Source organism: Rhinolophus hipposideros (assembly GCF_964194185.1).
Source record: "Rhinolophus hipposideros genome assembly, chromosome: 23".
In the NCBI taxonomy this organism is placed as follows: domain Eukaryota; kingdom Metazoa; phylum Chordata; class Mammalia; order Chiroptera; family Rhinolophidae; genus Rhinolophus; species Rhinolophus hipposideros.
This window is the reverse complement of record NC_138069.1, coordinates 29,744,928-29,768,456: the sequence shown is the minus strand read 5'-3', so window position 1 is coordinate 29,768,456 and position 23,529 is coordinate 29,744,928. Positions and strand designations below refer to the sequence as shown.

The window sequence follows — 23,529 nt, the reverse complement described above, 5'->3', positions numbered from 1 at the left end:
CATTTATCGAACTTGTATGACTACATCGATAGACTGTTCTTGTGTCTGTACTTATATTATTACTGAGAGTCATGAAGCAGTGTTTGGATTTTGGTGAATCGTTTATGTAGTTGTTGAGCAAGAGTGATTTGGTCTTACTGAGTAATTAAAATATGTGAGCATTTGGAATCAAACTAATGGAAATAATGGTAGCACCTACCTTGAAGCTCTGTTAGGAGAATTATATGAACTCATACATGTAAAGTGCTTAGAATAGTGACGGGCACACATTAAGTGCTTAATAAATTAGCTGATTTATTATTATTATCATTATCATTATTATTATTATTCCATTGGGTTGACAAAGCCAGTTGTATCTACTAGTATAGATGGAAATGTAGTTACCATATGGGTGAAATATCTTTTAGTACCGCTAGGAAAAGAAATACAATATGGGGTTGTTAGAATGATTCAGTTTTTATCTTGGCATTTGAATAATATAAGGGATTTTATTTCTTTGAGACATAAAAGATGCATTCTAAAGCAAACTGCTTTTGGTACACATTCTCTTTTTATTCAGGGCTGTGATGTAACTGAACAGCATACTGAATATGATATCATTCCTTTGCAACTTTCCTAATTCAGTTCTGAAAACGGCTTGCTTAGCTGCTGAGCTGAAATTACATCTTTGTAATTTGTTCACCAGTAGCCAGGCTTCTAATTGAAGGAAACTAATTTTTATTTTATCCCGCTATTAATGTTGGATTGCTGTTTGACACAATTGTTTATGAAATGTCAGATTTGTAGTGTTTTCTTTGGCACAGGTTAATTTTAACCAGGGCTCCTTCACCTTCTAGAAATTTCTAGGACCACATTAGCCAGCACTGGTTTTTTTTTTGTTTGTTTTTAATGAGGAGCAGTGGAACTTGGTGGTGGAATGTAATGATTCGTATTACAGTACGTTGAAATTATAGGTGTTCATATCATTTTTTGATTAATTTAAATTCTTTGTAACTTGGCTACCAAATGCTCTTTGACAGCCTGTACTTAGAGGACACTTCACTTCTGGTTAAAGGAGATACTTAGTACGTTCATGAACTTATTTTTTAAGGCGACCAATGAATTAGGTTTGGTCTTTTATTTTGCATGTGGATAAAAGAGTAACATATTTTCAAGGTTACTCTTTTGGTTTAAACAGAAAATTAGGAATTGTTGTTAGTTATAGATAACCTACCTACCTACCTTTATTTCTTTCTCTTTCTTTTTTTCTTTCTAAACTAATGATGACAAGTCTCCTATCGTTTGGGTGTAAACAAACAAACAAAATAATGAAAACATTTTGTTTCTAAAACCCTTTTGGATTTTAATGACCCAAAGTCAAAATATTCTCCTCACCCTCTTTAGTTCGGCATGGAACAAAAAGAGTTAAAATTGTTGGAAAAGTAAACAAAGAAAGCCATGCTTAATTCTCTGTATTTCCTTTGGCATCCTATTGAAGTGTGATACTAGTATATGTTCACTGTGTGTTTTTCATTTTACTGTGTGGTCTCTATCCATAGTAAGGTTCAATTAACTTAAAACCCAGTGATATTTTAGAAAAGCAGGGGTAAACAGCACTTTACAAGATGCCTTCTAAAACAGTGGCAACCAAGGCAGATTTTCACTATTGATTGATTTCTTTTCAAACATGTCATAGGTTAATTTATAATTGGGCATCTGACATTGATGGCATTTTATCCTCTCACAGTAAACCTTCTGGCACTGTTGAGTAAGGATATGAAAGTTTAACCATTCCCATTTTTCCTTCTTGTTTTTGTTAATTATAAAACATTATTTTGGGGGAGGAAAAACCCCTTCACTCTGAAAGTTAATAGAGTATTACCCATCATTTCATATTTTCTTTCCACTTAATAGAGGAGGATCTTAAGAAAAGGGAAGCTAGTATATCAGAAAAATAAATCTGCTTCAAATATGTTAAGTTTTGACAGCTGGTTTATCAATTTCACCAAGTTGTTAAAGTTGAGATGAAGTTAGGACTGTTTATCCTTTTGCTTTTCTTCCTGAACAAGCATTGCTGCCACCTTAAAGCATTTATTTGCCATTGGCAGTATAGTGGTAAACATTGTTTTCTGCTTGATATTGTAGTTCTTGTTTTGTCGGTTAAAACCTCAACTTGCTTTGCCATCAGTTTACTTGTTTAAATAATATATTTTCTATGCTCTCTTTCCCACTCTCACCCATCTCTATAACAGGCCTCCCATCCTTACTTCTGATAAACACATTGATTTATTTAAACCACTGTTGTCTTTGTGGCTCTCACAGCAGCCTACCTTCCTCACAAGGAGCAGACGCATGATTTACTATGGAGGATGAAAATAAGCCTTCTTCTTGGTGTTCCATTGTTCGGGCCCTAAACCAGCTGTCTATTAAAATGGTTTCACTTAAAATAGTCAATGCTGTTTATATGCTTCTGTGATTTCCCAGCTGATCTAGCCTCAATGAGCATTACTCACACCCCACAGGGGCACATATTTAAATTGGGAAGAAAAACAGGAACTTCTCCCTAAGTTGGTGTTAGAGGGTCCCTTTCCTTTTAGGCTTCAAGTCTGGGTTTGCTGAACTGGGAACCCGTGTTGATGTGTGTACTAAATATACATGGTGGAGAGTTCATGTGTAGCTATAAGTTGTGTGTATAAGCTGGAGGGAGAACTTGGTATTTTTTTTTTTTTAAAGCCTGTCTTATTGTTGATACTTTGCATTAGAGATATTTATCGAAATTAGTTTATCATATTTCCCTGTCTTGGATCTCCTCAGACTGTTGATTTCTTGGCCCATACCTTTTCTATGGTATTGTGTCTGTGTGTTTTAACAAGCCTTTTCAGTAACAAAAGCTGCTTTTGGCGAGATGGAGGTGAATCTGCCTTTGAGTTGCACTCTCTAGCGAACGTGTTACACTGAAATTCTCGTTTACTCTGTTCACAGGATTTTAGTTCTACTCGATAGGCGAGCGGGCAGACTCCCTGTTTTACTTGCTTTTGTTTCAGAAGTCGCAGAAGTAGCAAGCACTTCTTTCTCTGCGTTTAGGTGCTGAAAAATGTTGTTTTGTTGAGGCCCCAACGAAAAGGGACAGCAGAAACTTCATGCTTCCATTTCTTAGAGTTCTTGACTATTTCTCAGCAAATCCAAACTCATGCGTTCATTTTCCTACGCTTGATTTAGAGAAAGATTCTCCATTTTGACTGCTGCCAGAAAGAGAGTGACAGTTTGGCATTTGGGAGAGAGATATATTACGGAGGCCTGTGCCTTCAGCAAATGATGTTCAGTCACCAAAGATAAAATCACGGGGTTCTTGGAGTCCGTGGGTCATCCACTGTGGCAGTCACATGCATTTTTGCATTGCAACATATCATTAATTGAATATCATCATGGGCCCACTGATTTCAATGGAATCAGCAGCCTTAGTAAAAACAATATCTCTCACCTAGAGATAATCAAAATGAGATGGTCTGAAATAACTAATACTCTCTCGTCCCCAAAAGAACCAAACTTTTTTTTTTTTTCTCACAGGAGGGAAAACCCCACCAATACCTGTGAATTTATTTACCAAGTTACTTGCATTAGTTTTGCATGACAAAAAACTAAAGTTGGAACAGAGGTTGTCAGGGGTATTAAGAGAACATACAAAACATGTAGTGATAATAGGATTTCACAGAAATGAGTGATTAGGTTTTTTTTTTTAGCACCATGTGTGAGTGCTAATCAGTTATTTACAGTGTTTCTTTGATTTTTCAGCAGTGATTGCAGTAAAGAAAGCAGGCAGATGTAATTTTTGCCTTTCAAAATGTTTTCGATGTACTTAATGCATTTTCTTGAGTAAAGCAACTTCTTGGGTATTTGAAAAGGTCTTTTAAGAATACAGGAAAGAAGCAGAAGTTGTAGGGCAGGGCTTTGTGGAAGACTCCTTAGAGGAGAACTGATCAAGGCAGCAGCTGTAGTTTTGCAACACTCTGGGTTGATCAGCCATTTTGTAATCTCAAGGCAACTCCAGAAAACACCAGGAAAATCAAAGACTTCACCTCTGACATCCCTGAACCCCTTAACCACTTCCAACAACTACCTACACCTGGACTCTTTGCTATATTATAAAAAACAAAACCCTAAAAAAACCAAAACACACAAAAAAGAAATGCAGGAAAGAATCGTCAATGCATGTCATAACGAGGAGATGAAAATGTGAGGGATAATGTAATATTAACATAATTTAGATTATCTCCCCAGAAGATCATTATGAATTACATAAGGTGAAGTAGTGACTTGACTGTGGAAATCTGGCTGATGATTTGTGCTGGATAGCCGGTATCACCTTAACCAAATGGTCAGTTTACTGCAGGTAGTGGAATTAGTTCATGGTGTGATTTGACGCACTAAGGACTCAGGGCCACAGCTGTGGTATTCTGCCACTGAATTGTCTAACTTTAGTCTAAGTCTGAGGAAACATCAGACAAATCCAAAATGAGGATGTTCTACAAAAGACCTGGCCTGTGTTCTTCAACAATGTCAATATCATGAAATGCAAAGCCTCAGGAGTCTTCCGTACTGAAGAAGACAGGACAATTGAATGCAAGGATTGGTATTGGATTTTTTTATTTTTTATGTTTTACGATTAGGACTTATTTGGGTAATTGGTGAATCTCAGTAAGGTCTGTAGATTAGATTATTGCATTGTATCAATGTTCATTTTCTAATTCAGATAATTGTACTGTGGTTGTAAGAGAACTCCTTGTTGTAAGGAAATACATGCTGAAGTATTGAGGGTATGTCTGCAATTTACTAATATATGATTCAGGAAAAAACTACAGAGAAAAGAATAAAGCAAATTTAGTAACATGTAAATATTTGAGGAGTGTGGGTAAAGAGTATCTTGGAATTCTTATATATTCTTGCATCTTTTCTGTGAATCTCACATTATGTCAAAAGTAAAACCTTAAAAAAATACAGAGTTATGATAGACTAATCATAAAAAATGATTTTGATGGGCCAAAGGTAGGGAAATGTTTTCTTTTTATGCAGGTACTTTTTGTCAGTTTTTCAAATTTGTTGCGATTTTTGTTTTGTCATGGAGCTGAATATCTCAACCAGAGCCTGCTCCAAGGGTCTTCACACACTGTGTCTTAAGCTTTCCCCATCATTTACAGATTCTGAAAGGCCCAGGTTCATAAATAAAGCCCATTAGAGCCAACTACAAGTTAGTTACTGTAGCATCTGCATGTACTAAATAAGGATAGTCTGGTTAATTTAAGTAGTTTTATCACCAAGCAATTGAGGGTTATGTGAATGTGTGAAAGTAATTTATTAACAATTGGAAGCTGTGTTATATTAGTATTATGTGGCGATACAGTGTTAAGTTTGTTAAAATGTATCCCAATGCGGACAGAGCACTACTCTACCGGTGGCTGTGAGTTTTCCTTTGGCCCAGGTACTAACATATAGATCTTCCAGGAAACTGAGGTCCCAGGGCAACTCCCTAGGGATCCGAAGCAAAATGTTTGTACACACATTCCAAAAAACAGACAAAAACATCTTGGCTAGTGAGGTGGTTTGGGACTCCAGATTTTGAGAGTCAGGTGTAATTCTCAGTTTAGAGAGAGAACTCTATGGCTTTAGCCCACACATATGCCAGTGAACATTACTTGTGGGGTGGGTGTACCCCTGGAGAGCATATGTTTTCAGCCTGTTATGGGGGAAGAAGGATTTTCCCTGACTGATGAATCATCTCAAAGAAGACAGTGAATGGACTCATGAACCATAACTCCACTTGTTTTCTACTACTCACCTCCAGAACACGACATATTGGGGCTGGAACTAGTAAAATGAAGTGGCAAAAACATACAAATCCATGTACTTTTCTATATTTCACATCAGTAGTGTCTCAGGCTGCTAAACCTGCTGGATTTTCCCCTCCTCTTTGATTAAATTTGCTTTTATTCTGAATTGAGGGGAGAATTGTGGTTGTCCTGATGACAGACAACCGTCTCATCCACTCATGCAGATGTGGGTCGTAATATGGTGGTTGACAAGCCAGAGAGGAACATATCCCCTTCCACTCCATTTGGATTGATCCTTAACAACGGGTCTTGAAACAAGGAGCCCAGTGAGGCCTTTGCCTCCTGAAAGCTAATGGGCTCGCACCTGTGGTGAAGTAGTCAAGAACTCAGTGGTGATAGTTTGTTCTCTGCTTCTTGATTCCATTCTTAGCTCAAATCGTGCCTTTGTTTACAGGCCATAGTGTATGAAGGCCAAGACAAGAACCCAGAAATGTGCCGAGTCTTGCTCACACATGAGATCATGTGCAGGTAAGCAATACCTTGTTCTCTCCCTTTAATTAGCAAAGAGAAGATGAATTGATTATCTCAAAGCTAGGTGAACTCAGGTCTGTTTGGGGGTCCACATTGATCCTGCTTCTATGAGACTACCTACAAAGAACTGTGAGATGTTGAGTATTTGGTACTAAATTGTCAGGCATCAGAGTGGTTCTCAATTATTTATTAGATTTCATCCTGTAAGACATACATTTCCATTTTGATACCACACTGTTAATGGGCACAAAGCAGTGCCCTCCCCTTCTTCCTTTCAATCGAATAAAATACAATATTACCCTTTTAGTGTTAATATATGCGCTCAACTGCGTCGCTTGTAAAATGAGTAAGAGTTCTATTGATGTCCACAGAAGCCTCTGTTTGGATAAGATTTGAAAGCGATGGTTCCCCTTTTTAATTCTCCCACTTAAAAATGTGACTGTCCATACCTAGGTGTCATTTCTCCTTAAATGGAATGTGGGTTTTCTTTTCTCCCCCCGTGACTCTGATCTTTGAATCTTAGTTAACCTTAGTATATAACTGCCAGTGTAGCTAATATTTCTCAGGGTTAGTGATCTTTTAGAGGGTATCAAAGATGAACCCCCGAAAGGTGTAAATATGCATGTCATCCCCAAGTGAGTGTCTTTTTTTTCTTTTTGCCTGATGTCAGACTGAAGCTACATTTGAAGACAGGCAAATGGACCAAATTCACATCCACAGCCTCAGCCAGTCCTTCCACATGTGAGCGACTAGGCCAGAGAACACCCTTTTAACTTTGCAGTTTAGGATTCTTATTCTACATAAAATAACACTGGCACTTTGCTCCCAATATATTCTGAGTAATTGGATAAAGCATGAAAATGCCACTATGCTTCGGAGAAAGGCTCCTAATTGCTTTGTTAGCCATGCAGGCTCTCCCTGGCACAAAGCATGCTTGGCTCCTGACTTTTACTGACCAATCCGGTTAGGGCTTCAGCGGCCACTTCAGCATGGGTGGGCTTTATTTGTTGTTCATGGACTCGTGGGGAACTCAGTCTTAAAACCCTGTAAGTGGAAATAAAATAGGAAGGCCTAATGTGTTTTCTTAGTGAAATCCCAAATATTAACTACTTCTTTATAATTATGTATATATCTAAAGATTTCCTTTTTCGTATTTCTTTTTTAAAAAAACATACTTCTAATGTATTATTTTAACATACACAGGAGTTTCACAAGTTTTGCTTCAGTGATCTTAAAATTTGTTAATTATTCAAAAAAACCCCAACAGGTTGCTTTTCTCTAACTTTAAAGAAGTAGCAAATCCCAAAAATATGGTTATGGATTTGTTAGAAGATGTTATTAGGCAAAAATTAGTGCTATACTGTATATAGCAATCGTACGATTAAAGCTGAGTCATGCTTTTCAGAATTAAACGAGTAAAATCATCTTGAAAAGCATTAAAAATAACCTCCTTTGTACTATGGGTTTTTTAGACTGTACGTATCTCTATTTCAGCTTCCCACAATTAGAATGTCATTGGAATGAATTTTCAGTGTTCTGATACATGTGATTCTAGAGAAATAGGAGACAGACAGGAAGACGGATCTCAACCAATAGGCCAGCTAATATCTATATATCATAGATTTGCGTCTCGTATCTGTACATTTTTGGACGACGCTAGGAATAATTCTATTCTTGAAATACTTAAAGATATATTGTGCCTTTCACACACAAGCCTACCCTCTATTAATGCAGTTTATATTTTTCTTGTTCTTAAAATTCATTGGTCGAGAAAGTACTTTATTATGCTGGTTGGTGTGCTTTACTGCTGATGCTCTTTCTATTTTTCAGAAACATAAAAATAGCAAAAATAAAATCCTCAAGCCACTGAAGGCAAATGATGATGTTTGTATTGCACGGCTGAGAGGGAAAAGCCATATTCAAAATGTCATCCTGTTACTGTTACAGATTATGATTTTGCTGGCTGCCTATGGATGTGGAAGGGGTACTGTTTGTTTACTAGGCCGCCATGACCCTATTACACAAACCTGTCATCTATTGTGTGGCTAACAGTCTTTTAAATTGCAAATCTGATGCTCTTTAGGGGGCTTTAGGAAAAAAAAATCTCACTTTCCACACCATCCTATTTCTCTTGATTTCTTGCCTGTTGTAAGTGGAAGTTGGGATGTGCTGAATTTGCACCAGGGGTGCAAATGCAGGCTCAATTATAAGCATAAAATTAGAGTCTGTTCACCATTAATCAGCCTGGCTAATTGCTATGCACCACCATTAGCCATATGGTGCAAAAGACAGCTTGCTCTCCCCAAGATGAAATTTCTTCATTGCAGACATGAAATAGTGAGGGCTCTGGATTTTAAAATAGCATGTTTTAGATATTTAATTCCTAAACAACTTTCTGCAGTGCTTTCTGTCAAGGCTAACAGCACAATAAAACTTTGCGTTGATGTCACAAAAGCTGTATGTTTATAGTACATTGGAGCAATGGTAAATGAGACATAGAGAATTTACATCGACAGGAAAGGGTTTGGGATGATTCTGTTTTGTGGCAGGGAAAGGTAAAAGAAAAAGGGAAAAAACAAGAAAGAAAGAAAAACACCAGGAAGTTGTGTCTCATGTGGTTGCAAATTGAAGAAATCCATTTGGTCCCGTTCTGAGGGTAACCCCATGGCATGAGCTTGCTAAACGACTTGCTGCCATTGCATTATAATTATTGCCACTCTTTGAGACAAAACCTCTTTGACTTGATGGCATAGAGCTCTTTCTGTGGAATTCTGGGAGAATTTCTGCATGTTTTGGTAAATTGGAATCTATCATTACATTTTGCTAATACCTGGTGGTTAAGTTCTTAAAATAATATGGCCCCATTAAGTTTTTTTTTTTAAAGATAGAGTCCATAAGGAATTTGATTATAAGTGCATCTGAACATCCTGTATTTAAATGGAAATGGAAAATAGGTACTATGCTTGGTAGGTGAACCCAGGTCCCGACCTCCCAGGCAGGCTGAAGCAGATTTCCTCTTTCCAGTGCGCAGGATGGATGAGTGCTCTGTTGAGGGGAGCATGCTAGTCCCGTTATCAGTACCTGGCTTCTTGTGGGGGTCTGAGTTAGCTCTCAGGGGTAGCCTCTCCCTTGATCTGGCCTCTTCTTCCTTCCTCTTTTGCCAGCTTATTCTGATTTTGTCTGATTCCCATTTCAGCAGGGTTTCTTCAGGACAGCGTCCCAGGCCCTCGTCCTGAGCTTTGTCCCCTTTCAGGCATTCTGATTATGTCCTGTGCTTTTCCTTCAGAGCGTTCCACACATTGTAACTGTGTCCACGGCCTGTCTTTTTTGGTTGGACTAAGAGTTCCTTGAAGGCAGGGAGGGTACTCAGTTTTCCTCCGTGCCTCAGTTATCTGTGTGTGAAATGGGGGGAAATATTGTTTCTCATAGGTGGTGGTTAAAATTAAATGCTCTAATCCCCGTAAATGCAGATCGTGGTGCCTGACACATAGTAAGTGTTGAAATGTCTATTGTTATTATTAATAGTAGTAGCTGGAGCAGCGTTATCCACAGTGTCTAGCCAGGTACCTGGCATGCAGTTGCTCAGAGTGAACGATTGATAAGAGAGCACTGAAAGGAAGTGTCTACTAAGTACGTTTTAATGTACTTTGTTTACTCTAACGATGGTGGTGAAGAATGTTTGCATTCATTCTTTTAGCACCTAGTGTGTTGGCGGAGCCAAAAAGGACTAGGTTCTGCAGTAGGAGAGTTTACGGGTTAGCCTGGGAGGGGAGACCTGTAGGCAGCTAACTCTTGTAGAAAGGGTTGACTGTGATGACAGGTAAGCAAAGGACTGAGGCCGTTTGGAGAAGGGAGGACATACTTGTGGTGGATAATAGCCACAGGAATGGAGAGGAGGGCGAGAGAGGCGCACAAAGAAGTGGATGGGCCCATTTGTTGGTGGTCCAGGCAGGATTTCTCTGTGGAGAGGTCTACAGATGGGGGACCTGTGGCCTGGAGCTGGGAAGAGTCAGGGTGAGAGCTAATCCACTTCAGATAACCCACTTCACTTCCCAAAGGTGAGAGTTGAAGCTGTGGTCTTTCAAGGGATTGACAAGGGTGGGAGAAAAGAAAGAGAAGGGTCCTTGGATACGTTCTTGAGGAATAATCAGATTTAGCAAGGAAGGAGGGTCAGTTTGAGAATCAGGGAAAAGAGCCGTGAATCATACAGAGCATTGAAATAAAAGGAGAGTGTTTCAGGAAAAAAGAAGGATGAAGCTTCTTTTTTCTTTTTCTTTTTTTTTAAGAGAATGAGAAAACTTGACAATATGTGTAAACTCAAGGAAAGAATGAACTTATTCTTACAACGATTAATCAGACTACACAGATAATTCCTATACCTCATTCTCCAGCCCCTTTTGCTCAATAGGTAAGACACAGTGGTACCTCGGTTTTCGAACATAATCCATGAGTTGTGAAATGTTCGAAAAAAGCCGACAGCTAGGCCTCAGGATCTTGCTCTCAGTGGAAGCCGTGTGACATGTGTGACTTCTGAATCCTGTTTGAAAACCGAAGCATTTACTTCCAGGTTTACGGCGTTCATAAACCAAAATGTTCCTCAATGGAGACGTTCGAAAACCGAGGTACCACTGTATTTTGTTTTTTACTGTAAAGCTTAGAGATGTATATGATGATTTTCTCCAGTTGAGAGAGCCTCTACTTAGAAGAAGAAATTCCATTGTCCCTAAAATGAGGATTGGCAGTTCCCACGACTAGGAAACATCGAGCTGCTTCTTGCCCTGATTTATGCGTGCCCGGAGCTGTGTGCCAGCTCACTGGCGATACACCACCTGTGTTAGCCTAAGGAAGAGACTCATAAGTTTGCTTTTCCCTGGGTGTGCAGAATTCTCCGGGATATGCACGAGCCTGTTGGGGAAAGGGCCGCTGTTTTGAGTCTACAGTGTATGTACAACACTCTTGTGAGGGGTCACATTGCTCTACTGCCACTTGGGTTGCAGGTGGTGAAAGGATGTGAAATAGTGAGAGTCCTGCTTTGTGACAAAGCACATTAGGAAACTCCAAGCCCCCTATAGATGCTTTCGGAAGTGAATACCAGGTGTGGGCCTGGTACAGTGCCTGACACACCTAGTAGGAGCCTAAGAAACACCGTTCTGAGTGGATGAAGATCCATCAGTCCCACAGGAATGAGGACACATAATCATCACTGTGCGTTCTTTCGTTACCCCGGTAACTTTTCCTTTGAAATACTTTTGCGTCTGTTGTCCCACGTACTATATTGTTTCATCCTGAGTCCTCTTCTGTGTTAAACGTTAAGTGAACCTGTTCTCTTTTTCAGCCTGTCCTTGATTAATGCCTATCTTGTGTATGGTAGAGGTTGGAGCCCACCTTTTTTGTTCCTTCTGAGTTTAGCGGAAGAAACAGGGGCAATTCAGCTTAGAGCAGCGAGGGCTCTTGGGCAGGAAAGGCTATCATGGGAAGAACAGGTCTTTGCTTGGTACTGAGGTCAGAACTAGGAGGCCCCAGGAGGTGGATGTCAGCTCAGTCTAAGGGAAGACCTTCCTTCCCCAGTGACAGTTGAGTTTTAGTATTTTAACAGGAAAGTAATAATGCAATACAAAGCAGAAGACTACAGGTGTATGTAAATAAGATATATACCCTCCATTCTTCCCCACTTCTTATTCCACTCCTAGAGGTTACAGCTTTGAAGTTTCTATTCATTCGTTCAAGAAATATTTTACAAGGTCTTAGTGTGTCGGGCTCTGTTCTAGTTGCTGGAGATTTAAGGGTGAATAAAAAAGTCTAAGATTCCTGTCCTTGTGGGGTTTATATTCTAGTGTGAGAGACAGACAATAAGGAAGAAGACAAGTAAATATAAAATATAATGTGGCGAGCGTTAGGAAGAAAGTCGGAGCAGGATAAGGGGGTTGAGAGCTCTGGGCTAGTCAGGGAAAGCCTTTCTAAGGCAGTGACTTTGTGCAGAGATTTGAGTGAAAGGAGGGTGTGAACCATGCTTGTGACAAATTCTCTTTCACTCCCTCCCTCCCTTACCCTCTCCCTTCCACATTTTTTCTCCCAGAAATAGGATCATACCAAACATACTGTTCTGCAACTTGGTTTTCTCAATTCACAATATAATATAGTGCGCAATATAATGATAGTGCATAAAAACTCACCTTCATTCTTTCTAATGCACAGAATTTCATATGTACATGTATATGCTATTGATAGGTATACACATATACATACATATGTCTCATATGTGTGTGTGGGTATATATATATATGCATATATATAATATATACTACATGTGTGTATATATACATATATATGTGTTTGTGTGTGTATATATATATGTATATATGTATGTATATATGTATGATGTATTTTTAAAAGTAGGCTCAGCTGTAGATACTGTTTTGTTGCTACCCCAGGTGCACAGCAAAGCCCAAGAATAACATTTTGGGAATGACGACTGTGTAATGCAGGGACGTCACCTGAGAAATAGGAACCTGTGGGCTGTTTTTCATCATACTTTGCCCATTTTTAAAATAAATGTTACGTGACCTCCAGCCCCTGATTCTCTTTTCTCTCTCCTTATCCCCCCGTTTTATTCCTCTTCTATCCTTCCTTCTACACTTCTATTCTTCGCATCTGGCTATTCCTTTTGGCCCCCGGGGGCACAGTACTGAGGGGTGGTCCTCATTTATGCTATTCTTCAATTCATCTGGCTTTTTTCAAAGGCATTTCTATTTTAAGGAGATGAGGACAGTGCTTAAGTCAAAGGACAAATCTCTGGCTTAGTGTGGCACTTGCTTGGGGGAGGTGGTTTGGTCTATGGGGTGGGGTGGGAATGAACCTTCGTTCCATCAGCAGTGCCTGCCCAGAGGATCAGCTTGGCTTTCTTTATCTGTCACCTTTGTATTTTCTTGGATTGTATTGCCCCTCCAATACATTACATTCATTTACGAGTCAATCAATCAATCAATCAATATTTGAACTTCTCTGCTCTATTCCAGGTCTTATGATACTTCTTAGGTAAATAAAATTGATAGTTTCTTCCTTTATGAAGCATACGGATTGATGAAAGAGAAGAAAGATAGCAACAAAAAATACACAAATATATATGTAAGAATATAATTTGCATTGTGTTAAGTGCCTAAAAGGAAAAACCAGGAGAAACCTAGTTTTGGTTAAGGGCAGGTATCAGGGCCAACATCTCCGAGGAAAGAGGCTAGAGACTGAGGTCTGAAGGGGGAGCAGGTCAGGGGTCCAAGGAGGAGCAGAGCAAGAGGGAGGCTGGGCTGGGCCTCGGCCTGAGGTCACACTGAGTGTGCCACATCAGAGAGATTGAAATTGGCCAGTGAGACTGGAGCTTGGCAAGTTGGAGGAGAGTGACAGGAGATTGGGAGGTGGTCTGGCATCATGTCATGCCTTAGATTTATTCTAAGTGCTGTGGGAAGGCATTAAAAGGTCTTGGGCAGTGAAGTGACACAGTCCCATTGACATTTTGAAAAGATCACTCTGGCTGTTGCAGGGAGTACCGAGTGGAGGTAGTGAGCCCAGGTGGGAGGACCTGCAGGACTCCAAGGAGAAATGAAAGTAACTTGGAGTGGGGAGGGAGAGAAGCAGATAGGCTGGAGATGTAGGTTCTAGTCCACAATCACCGGCATGCAAATTGCAAGAGTCCCTCCCTGGAGGGCACTTAGTCCTGGCAGGACCTTGGTGAGGGTGTGGCCACTGGGGACTTGCATTGCCCACTTGCTGTTTTGAAAAAGAAAGGAATAAAATAGGAAACATAAAGGAGAAACAGGCCTTCCCATTGATTGTATTTTTCCCTGGGTAAAGGGAGTCTTGGGCTGCTGTTGGCGACATGCTGTCTCTGCAGAGCACAAGGCAGCCTTGCTCAGAATTAGAGGAGGAGGCTGCAGGAGGAAGGAGCAGGGAGTGATAATGTCACCAACCCTGCATCGAGCACTTAGTAGGCCCAGTCATGGAGCCTGCTTTGTGCCCTTATTGCATTGAATCTGCACCCCCTCACTTAGAGGTGGGTACTGCAATTGCTCCCTTTTATAAGTGAGGAAACTAAGACTGTGAGAGGGAGGACCTTGCTCAGGTTGCCACAGGTAGCTCTTTCTGGTCCCAGAGCCAGTATTCTTAACCACTATGTTCTCTTGCCCTTGGAATGGAGGTGTAGAGGACCAGATCTCAGGGAGGATGGAGCTGAGTTTTAAAATGAGTTTTTGGCATGCGCATGCATTCCAACTACTGTACTTCTCGTTCCCTTGTTCCTTCACGTGTCTCTTACCTATTTGGGACACTTGGGGCTTTCTACTCACAGAGCACTGGTATAGCAGAACTCAGACCTGGAGGAAATCATCCCCTCTGACTCAGAAAGGCAAAGGTTAGAAAGCGGTGTGCTGGGTTAGCTGGGGCTTTGACAAAGGAGACACAGCTCTTAGTATTGCTTTCTGAAGACAGGAAAGACAAGCGGAATTAGCCCCAAATTTGGAAACTGATTCTCTTCTCAGGCATATAGTTACAGCCAGGAAAGAGATTTCCCAGCTTTAGTGGAAGATTCCCTATGCAGCAGTGTATTTCTGGGTCCTGAAAATGAAGTTCAATGTTTGGTTCTCTCTGGCAGCTCTCTAAATTTAGGTTCTATGATTCACTAAGTTGAGTGTGTGTGTGTGTGTGTGTGTCTGTGTGTGTACACACACGCATGTGTGCCTGTGTAAGAAAGAGGGAGTAAAGTGCCTGTGTAATTTGTGCTGTTTGGTAATGTATAACCCTTGGATAGCTTCCTCACCTCCTTGACTGATCAAATAAGTGCTTTTATAGTATGCCCCAGTCACCATGTTTTATTCGCAAACAAATATCAGGTGAAAACTATCCTTGACCATGGGTAATTTTCAAAAACTCTAATTTTTCACCTTTTAGAAGCATCTTAGTTAAAAAAATACCGACAGCCTTAGGCTCACAGCTGGGGTGGGTGATTTTCTTGCCCATGACTGCTTTTTCTCTGATCTAATAAAGAACATCCCCTGTCAGGGCTGTGCTAAGGCTTTCGATCAATTGTCCATAGCATTTCTGGAAAACTTAAATGATAGCCAGCGCAGGGCCCACAAGTCGGAGGACATGGTGATCGCTTGTTTATCTTAATTATTGTGTTGTACTTTTATTCTCATGAAGATGGTTCAAAAACAAACAATTACAGCTTTCGGATTTTGAAAAGCCTACGGTTGAAGGAAGTATCTCCCATAAAAAAGAAAAGAGAAGAGAAAGGAATCCATTTAATACAAAATGACTGGAGGGGGAGAAATCACTCATACCTCATTATTGACGCGTTCCACACAATTAGTGTGATCTAGAGGGAAGAACGTTTGAGCCACCCACAACCCTGAATATTCTCATTGGGTAGATATAATAATAATGCATTTCACAGTGAACTCTTCCAATACCGCGGGCAGTGATGGGGAGACCCCATCTTAGGGCTGTCAGCTGGCTCCCGGAGAGGCCCTCTCCCTCCCTCCTTCTTTGTGCAGGGAGAGGTTAAGCCTGGCCATTAACCCATAGGTGACCCACATAGAATGTTCTGTCCCAGGGATCCGTTGATTGCCAGGTATTGCTTTGTGGTAATTCTAGCATTTGCAACCCAGCAATTTGAACCTTCTGTCTGCCTAAATGATGATTTTACATTGTAATGGTTGTACTAAATCCTTTCGCTTTTGCTCCCTAGCCGCTGTTGTGACAAGAAAAGCTGTGGCAACCGAAATGAGACTCCCTCAGATCCAGTGATAATTGACAGGTAGGGACCACTACTTTCACTGGATTCTTATTCCTCATTATAATGAAACACCTGCCTTGTGTCGCTCATGGGCGAGGGTTAGGAATGCATGTGGCCGAAATTTGCCTGTTTGGTCATGATTTAAGCCGCGCGGAGCGATTGCGATCCCTGGGAAAACCATATGGAATGTTTTCTGGAGGCCTGTTTTCTTGGATTGCCCTGGTTCTGTGTCTGATTCATGCTCCTAAAGGAATCTTTTTTTTTTTTTCTTTCCTGACTTTCTGTGGCTCAGTCCTCATGCTGTGCCAGGAAGCTTCAGAAATAAAATAATAATAGTTTGTGATTTATGAAATGTGGTAGGGTGCTTATAAATATTTAACTTTTATTTGAAAAATGTTTGAATCATTATCACTTTTAGCTACAGTAGTTCTGTTGGATGTAATCCATCTACATTTTAAGGTTTTATTTATGCATAAAAGCAGTTTTAAAGAGATCTGTGAACCAAGATTTTCTACTGTTATTTCCTGGGTTTGATTGTAGCTCATACTGTATTGTAAGTTGATTAATTTATCCTGCTTGTCTTAATTATCATGTTTTTAAACAGATCCATATTACTAATCTGACATGACCAAGTAAATCACTGTAGAACAATAAATCTGCTTTAGTTGTTCAGTGCGATTTCAAGTCAGTGTGTGCACTATTATGTGAAGGTGCCTTCTAAATATTCATTTTACATTTTAATTATTGAAATTCGTTGTATGGAAACAGGTATGGTAAAGCATTTGTTACATAACATTACTCACTGAGAGTTAAATCGCCTGGAAGGTTTATAGATACGGTCAGTTGTCAGCTAGCAAAAGAGCCAGCACCCTCCACTAGCTGGAAAAGAGCCTTGCAAATAAGACTGACTGATCCCTCATTGAGGAAATCTACAGCTGAACAAAAGTCCCTTTTTGGGTCTGGTAATATTGATTTTTGACCAAAAACCCCTCACTTGTCTGTCTTTCCAATTCGACTGTTTTGGGGCTGCTTTCCCATTTTTCAGTTACACTGAAAAGTGTTTGCTTCGTCATAATTTGTGTCACAACATTGATCGTTGATTTTGACTTATGTGATTCTTCAGGCTTAAACCCAATTTGGTTGTCAAGTAGCTTTATAAAGCTTACATTTCAATCAGATATTTTAATTAAATATCTCACTAATATTCACTAACAACACACATTTTGCTTGATAAATAAGTATTAATATACTTGATTCAGAGTTAATACATGTGTTTGTTTACTGTGTAGTGAGGTTGTGTGCTGCCTGTAGAATTAGAATAGCATGTGTATCTGTGAGAGCAGGTGTACCATTCATGTCATTTCTTTTTCTGCAATGGAAGACACATCTTCAAATGAATAGGATAAAAAAATAAGTATAACCTTTTATGCTGTTGGTTTCATTTAAATACACCTCTTCAAAATACCACGTGTTATTTTAAACAAGTTTCTCTTACTCATCCATTTAAAAGAAAGTGTTCTGATCAAAGGACCAGCCCAAATATTCCCCCAAACTTTGAAACTATAAGCATTTTGTTCTCCCACACAGTTCCTTTTGGTTTAGATGATGACGAGAACCTTACCTTGCCACCCGCAATGAAAACACTTTTTTTTGTTGCTTGTGAATGGGTTAAGCTTTTAAGTTCTTCGTTTGGTTTTAAGCCGTGACTCTGATATAGAAGGTTGATATGACTGTGGTTTGAATAACATTTGATTTTGACCTGTTCCTGTGGGTTGCGATGGCATAAGAAACTTGACTCAGCAGCACTGTAATTAGCCCGGCCCGTGTTTTTGAAACAGGATTGTGTTACCTGGATTGTATTAGTGTGGCTTCTATTGTCGCCGCCTTGCATCTGTCCCAGTAGGGTACTTAAAACCTTTTCTTGGCTGGGGTAGTTCAAACAATTTAGGCAAAATAAGTACGCACTTTATACTGTTGGTGGCTTTGGAGATATTGCTCATGACATTTATCCTTTTCATTCCCCCCTCCCCCACTTTTTGGTTTGACAAAGTAGAAAACAGTCTGTAGCCAATGTTGGTCTCTTAAGAGAAGAGAGTTTTAAAAACGGCTGAAACCCAGTGCGTCTGCACAAGTCCCAACATAGGTTTATTTGCTGGCTATTGGCTCTGTCTCCTGTGAACTGTCTTTTCAAGCAGGGATGCCAGCTGATATGCAAAACCCCATTTCGCTATTCTTATTTGCATCTGAGTTTTCAGAATTTATTTGTCCTTCAGTCTGCCAAAGGTTTTAAAAGCTCCAGTGTTGTCTATGCTGATATGTGAAACTTCCATTTTTAATGATGAGCGAAGAGAATAATAAGAAAAGAAGTTACACAAGTAAGGGCAAAATAGAAAAGATTTTTTCAATTTTACCAAATTGCTGCAAAGGAAAAAAAAAGGCAACCGTGTTTGAATTTCATAGCTTCCAATTTGATTCTATATTACTGATTGCATAATATCTGTGTTACGTGCTTAGGGCTTGATTTGTTTTCAGATTTATGGATGTGAATCCCTGCATATTTTGTAAAAATAGGTTGTGGGGCCCGCATTCAGTAGCAATAGTAACTGTTTTTACAAGACGCATACAATATGCCTTTATAGAGGGTACAGGCAATCCCTGGGTTAGGATTTCCCAGTGTTCACACACATTTACCTTCTGGGCACCAATAATTTTTTAGCTCCCTTTGCTTGTCCTTCAGATTTTGGAAGAACACTGCTATTTTTATCAGTCAAAAGACTTTTAGCAGTGGTTATTCAGGAAAACTATTTATAGGGTAGATAGAAGAGGCTTTCGGTCATACGGCAGTGGTGCAGGGTAAGCTATTTCTGTGTTGAATTTTGGCTGTATTATTTCTGCCAGTGATTTGGGGACATCAGCTTGGCATAGTCTATCTAAAAAGTGGAATTAACAAAATCGGGAGTTGCATACTGTGATTTAGAAAATGGGTTTCTACTTCATTGTTGTATAATAGCATGCAACAAAGTAAGAAAAATATGACCAAACTCATTTTACAATTGTGGCAATTTGTCAAGTCACTTCCAAAAAGTTTGTTGGAAAATTCCTGTAAATGTAGGGAACGTGCATCTGGAGTTGACTGCCAGGTTATATTTCTGACTGATGCCAAATGACTTGATTAAGCATATAAAACCCAGGCTGTGCCCAATGATCCAGATATTTGGGCTGTGTAGACATGGGAAAAGTCAAATGTATTATGTTTAATAGCTGATGACCAGGAACTAATAACAGCAAATTTCATTATTGTTGAGGTAAAGGGCTATGTGTAGTAATTATTGTTAAAGTAAAAAGCAAAAAATTACTTGCAGTTATTGAATTAAGGTGGAGATTGATTTAACATATTCACACAGTAACTCATATTTGAATTTAAAAGGTTTGCAATAAAATTCGTGTTTAGAAATTGAATAAATTGTAGTTTTATTACCACATTGGATATTCTTGTGTCCTAACCTTTTTCCTTGCAGTTATCTTAGTTCAATAAATAAAACCTCATTAGACTATTCCCATTTCAACGAGTTTATTAAATTTTGCAGGAGTAATTAGCATAAGCTGTGCTAATTTTTCTGGAAGACTAATGAGGGAGGTTCTTAATTAGGTTTTCTTTGTAAGAATCAGAAAAGATGATAATGACGAAAGTCACATAGGGTAGTCTGATTTGGGAACCTAGTTTTTCTGAATCCATAAAAAAGCTTCCATTTCTATGTGGAAACTTCTTTATAAATGCTTGAACCAAACATATTAAGTGTGCAGACTGTTATTCCGTATCTAGTTAGTTAGGATTACCATCCATTCTTGATTTGCTTCACAAAACTCTTTATTTTCCTACCCGTGACTCACTAAACTCTTTGAGCAGTGATATGGGTAAATACAGATGGTCTTACAAAAACATTTTTTTCCCCTCCAAATTATACTCTAGGATTCCTTTTACATAGAGCCCTAAAGTTTCTCGTCAGATTTGTGTCACTTATTTCCAGTAGGGTAGGATGGGGGATGGCTCAATATTTCTTTGTTTGTTTGGTTTTTCAATTTAGGATCAGTGCGATTGATGGAATAGTTAGACCACTAAGGGAAAAATAAGAGCCCAATTTTTCATTGCCTTGTAGTATGAATCCTGAGCAGTTATCAAGTGAATTCTTTTTTTTAATAGAGAGAAATAATAAGGGATGAAATTCCTCTTCACATTACGTTCTCCTGTCTTGTGTGAATTTAGATGTAGTCCTTTTCAAGATATGTGGCTGCAGTAACCTGCAAGTTTTGAGTTCCTTCGCCAGTATTGAAAACATGAATTTTTAAAGCCTGTCCACTAAGATACCTCTACAGATTTTGGGTTTGCTTATTGTAACCTTAACAGATTTGTCTTTCTTTTCCATTTATATGAATCTCTATGTCTATGTTTGAGATGTAAGCTTTGACATGCAACATAAAAAAAATACAAATTTTGAGTTTTGTAGCATGAGACACCTAGCCTGTTTGGAATTACTATTCTTCAAGGCCACACTTACTCAAGGGTGTCCTAAAAAAGAAAAGAATAGAAAACAGAACAAAAAACCCCTATATTTGTCTTTTCCAGTATTTTCTAAAGATGTTCCACATTTAGATCGCTTTCATTTTGGTCACACTCATGGGTTTGTTTTATGATTATTGGCTGGCATAGAATGTTCAGGGGTGAAAAATATCAGAATGCTTTTTTTACCTGTTGTTTTTACATGATGTTTATCATATGAGTAGAGAAAGTTAACCATGTCAGGGTTGTTCAAAGAACCAATTTTATTTAAGATTCATTCTTCATCTAAGAAATACAAATGCTGTGATAGGACTTTTCAGAAAAGTGCAGTGTTGTCTTATTCCCAAGCTAATTTCTTAATTAAATTGATTCTGATGTAGGTATATAACGGATATGTTCATTTGTATAATAGGAAAATAATAGCAAAACTTTAAAATTAGGATATAATTGTGTGGGTATTTTTTTTTTTTTTAACCATCAGCAGAGTGGGGTATATCCTAATTCCTATGTTCACAATCATAAGATTGTGAGGGCATCTGGGCCCCTCAACAATAAATGACTCCCCTCTGTCTTTCATCATCGGATGTAAATCCCCAAATTCATTAACAATTTCTTCTTTTTTATCTTCTGTAAAAATAAAGCCCTCAACTAACATGAACATAAACATATACTTTTCTTAAAGTTGCAAATGAGGCTTTTAGTCAGAGTTTCCTGGCTTCATTTCATTCTTAATATTTTGGTCTTCATCCAGTTTTTAGAAGGACCAACCACTAAACATAATCCCTCTATGAGATACACAAATGGCTGTCTGGGGTATGAAAAACCAAAGGTGTAAATGCATTTCTTGGAGTTCCGATAAGCCTTTATGCCACCTGATTTCCTAAGCTTGAATGCTCAGTTAAAATAAAAGGAGGAGGAATCCATCCTTTAAAATTGCCTTGGTTGGCTGGAGAGGTTGCATTTTTCTAAAAGTGACAAGCCACCGTCAACACTGAGCATGAAGTTACGGTTATTTATTAACCCTAGTGTATTTAAACATTTGTTTTCTCACTGGGAATTCCTATGTGATTATCAGGAATGAGACTTATGTGAGAGAGTATCATTCTAAATTTTATCATATATCAGATAATACCATTCTGAATATGAGATGAGCCCTGTACATTTCTCTGCAGTTTCCTGCCGTGATAAGAAAATAACGAATACAATAAGCTAATAGCAGTCTATATTCCATTTGCTATCAGCTATTCCCAAATACACAACCAGGATGCATTAAAATGCATTTCAAATATGCTGACAATATATCATAATGCAAAGTACTTTTACATGGTATAATACTACTGTAGACACTGTATAATGAACAACAGTGGTTTTCCTGTAAAGGAAATAATGGCAGCAACTTCCAAGAAATGTATTTAACAGAGATTCAGAGAATCAGCTGTGTATATATGTAACTGGCCTGGGTGTCAGCTCACAGTGTGGATTTTTCACCCCGTGTCATCATAACTTTGCTTTTGTAACGGTTCTAGAAAAATACAGAAAAGCAATACGGAGTCCCCTGTGTGTCATCTAGCAACTTTGCACCGTCTGTTTGTGATGAGAATATATCACTGTATAAAATGTGCTTTTTCTAAAAGAAGTTGCTTAGAATGGAAAAAAAAAAAAAACCTCACACCCTCTCAAGTGTAACTCTCCATTGATAAATTCCCCTCGTTTCACCCAATCGCCAGCACCTGACCAAGCTCTGTAATAAAAATTAACCTGATTTAAAAAACTCTATTTAGAGGTTCTTGTATCTAAAGAGATGGTATTTGGGTCGTTTTAAGTTGTGTGAGGTACTGTCTGAAATAGACTACTAATTCTTCCTTCTCTCCCCTCCCCCAGCCCATCCCTCCCTTTACAAACTGTAACTATATACTGTCCTGGACAATATAAAAGTGACCTAAATACTCCAATTGCAATCAATGAAATATGGTGAACAGTACAGGTTTGTCTTTGGTTGCTAGCTGCCTTTAAAGGTGTGGGTAGATGGAGATAAATCTCCCTCCCAAACTCTTTCTCCAGTTACAAGCCTTTGTCCAGAAGCAAATGAAGGTTTTAACGTTACAGTACTTATTGTAATAGAATTTTAATTGCCTTAATCCTACTAAAGTGTGAAGCTGAGTGAGTGAGTATGTGTGTGTGTGTGTGTGTGTGTGTGTGTGTGTGTGTATTCTTCAGGGAGAGGAGAGTCAAGCCAAACAAACAAACAAACAAACAAACAAAGAAGAAAAACCCTGCATATTTTCCATGGGAGGCGGGGGTCATGTATGGTAAATTATGCAAAGTTAATGAAACTGATTCCAAGGAAGAGAATGCCATTGGCATTTCATCCAACTAATGTATACTTCGCTTTCAGTGGGAACAGAGTGGTCTTCAGTATGCTTTGGGGATTTTTATTTTTGAAGGTGAAGTGCCTGGTTCTAGTCTCAAACTTGCCTCCAAACCCTACTTGTAATGACTTAACTAGACAAGCTGGCCAATTATATAGCTCGATCCCACAGCGTAACCTCCAGAATGGCCCTTGGTAACTATACCATCCCACTAACTGTTTGAGGCACAATAGTTTTGTAAAATAATATAAAGTAATAGTGTTAGCCAACACATCTTTAATAAGATATTGTTCGTGCCTTTGCCATATGCTACAGAGCAGCCTCTCACTCGGTGGGCCTTTTGATTCCTCTCAATAAGATTATTTCAAATACTCTAATCCTGAATCATTGACATGAATACAAAAGCCTAGTGACATCTAATAGATGCCTCTTAGCTTTGCTTTTCCTCTTGTTCCTTTCCTTTTTCTTCTCTTTTTACCTGAC

At 39.0% G+C, this 23,529-nt stretch overlaps 1 protein-coding gene across 8 annotated transcripts in view; it reads left to right on the top strand.

The window, feature by feature from the left end:
- The window catches only part of EBF1 (EBF transcription factor 1), a 382,398-nt gene that overhangs the window by 12,579 nt on the left and 346,290 nt on the right, over positions 1–23,529 (top strand). For all 8 annotated transcript variants that reach the window (XM_081034775.1, XM_081034776.1, XM_081034771.1 and 5 more), the window contains 2 exons: positions 6,259–6,332; positions 16,072–16,140. In XM_081034775.1, the coding sequence (XP_080890901.1) occupies positions 6,259–6,332; positions 16,072–16,140 (143 nt within the window). The remainder of the gene's footprint in view (positions 1–6,258; positions 6,333–16,071; positions 16,141–23,529) is intronic.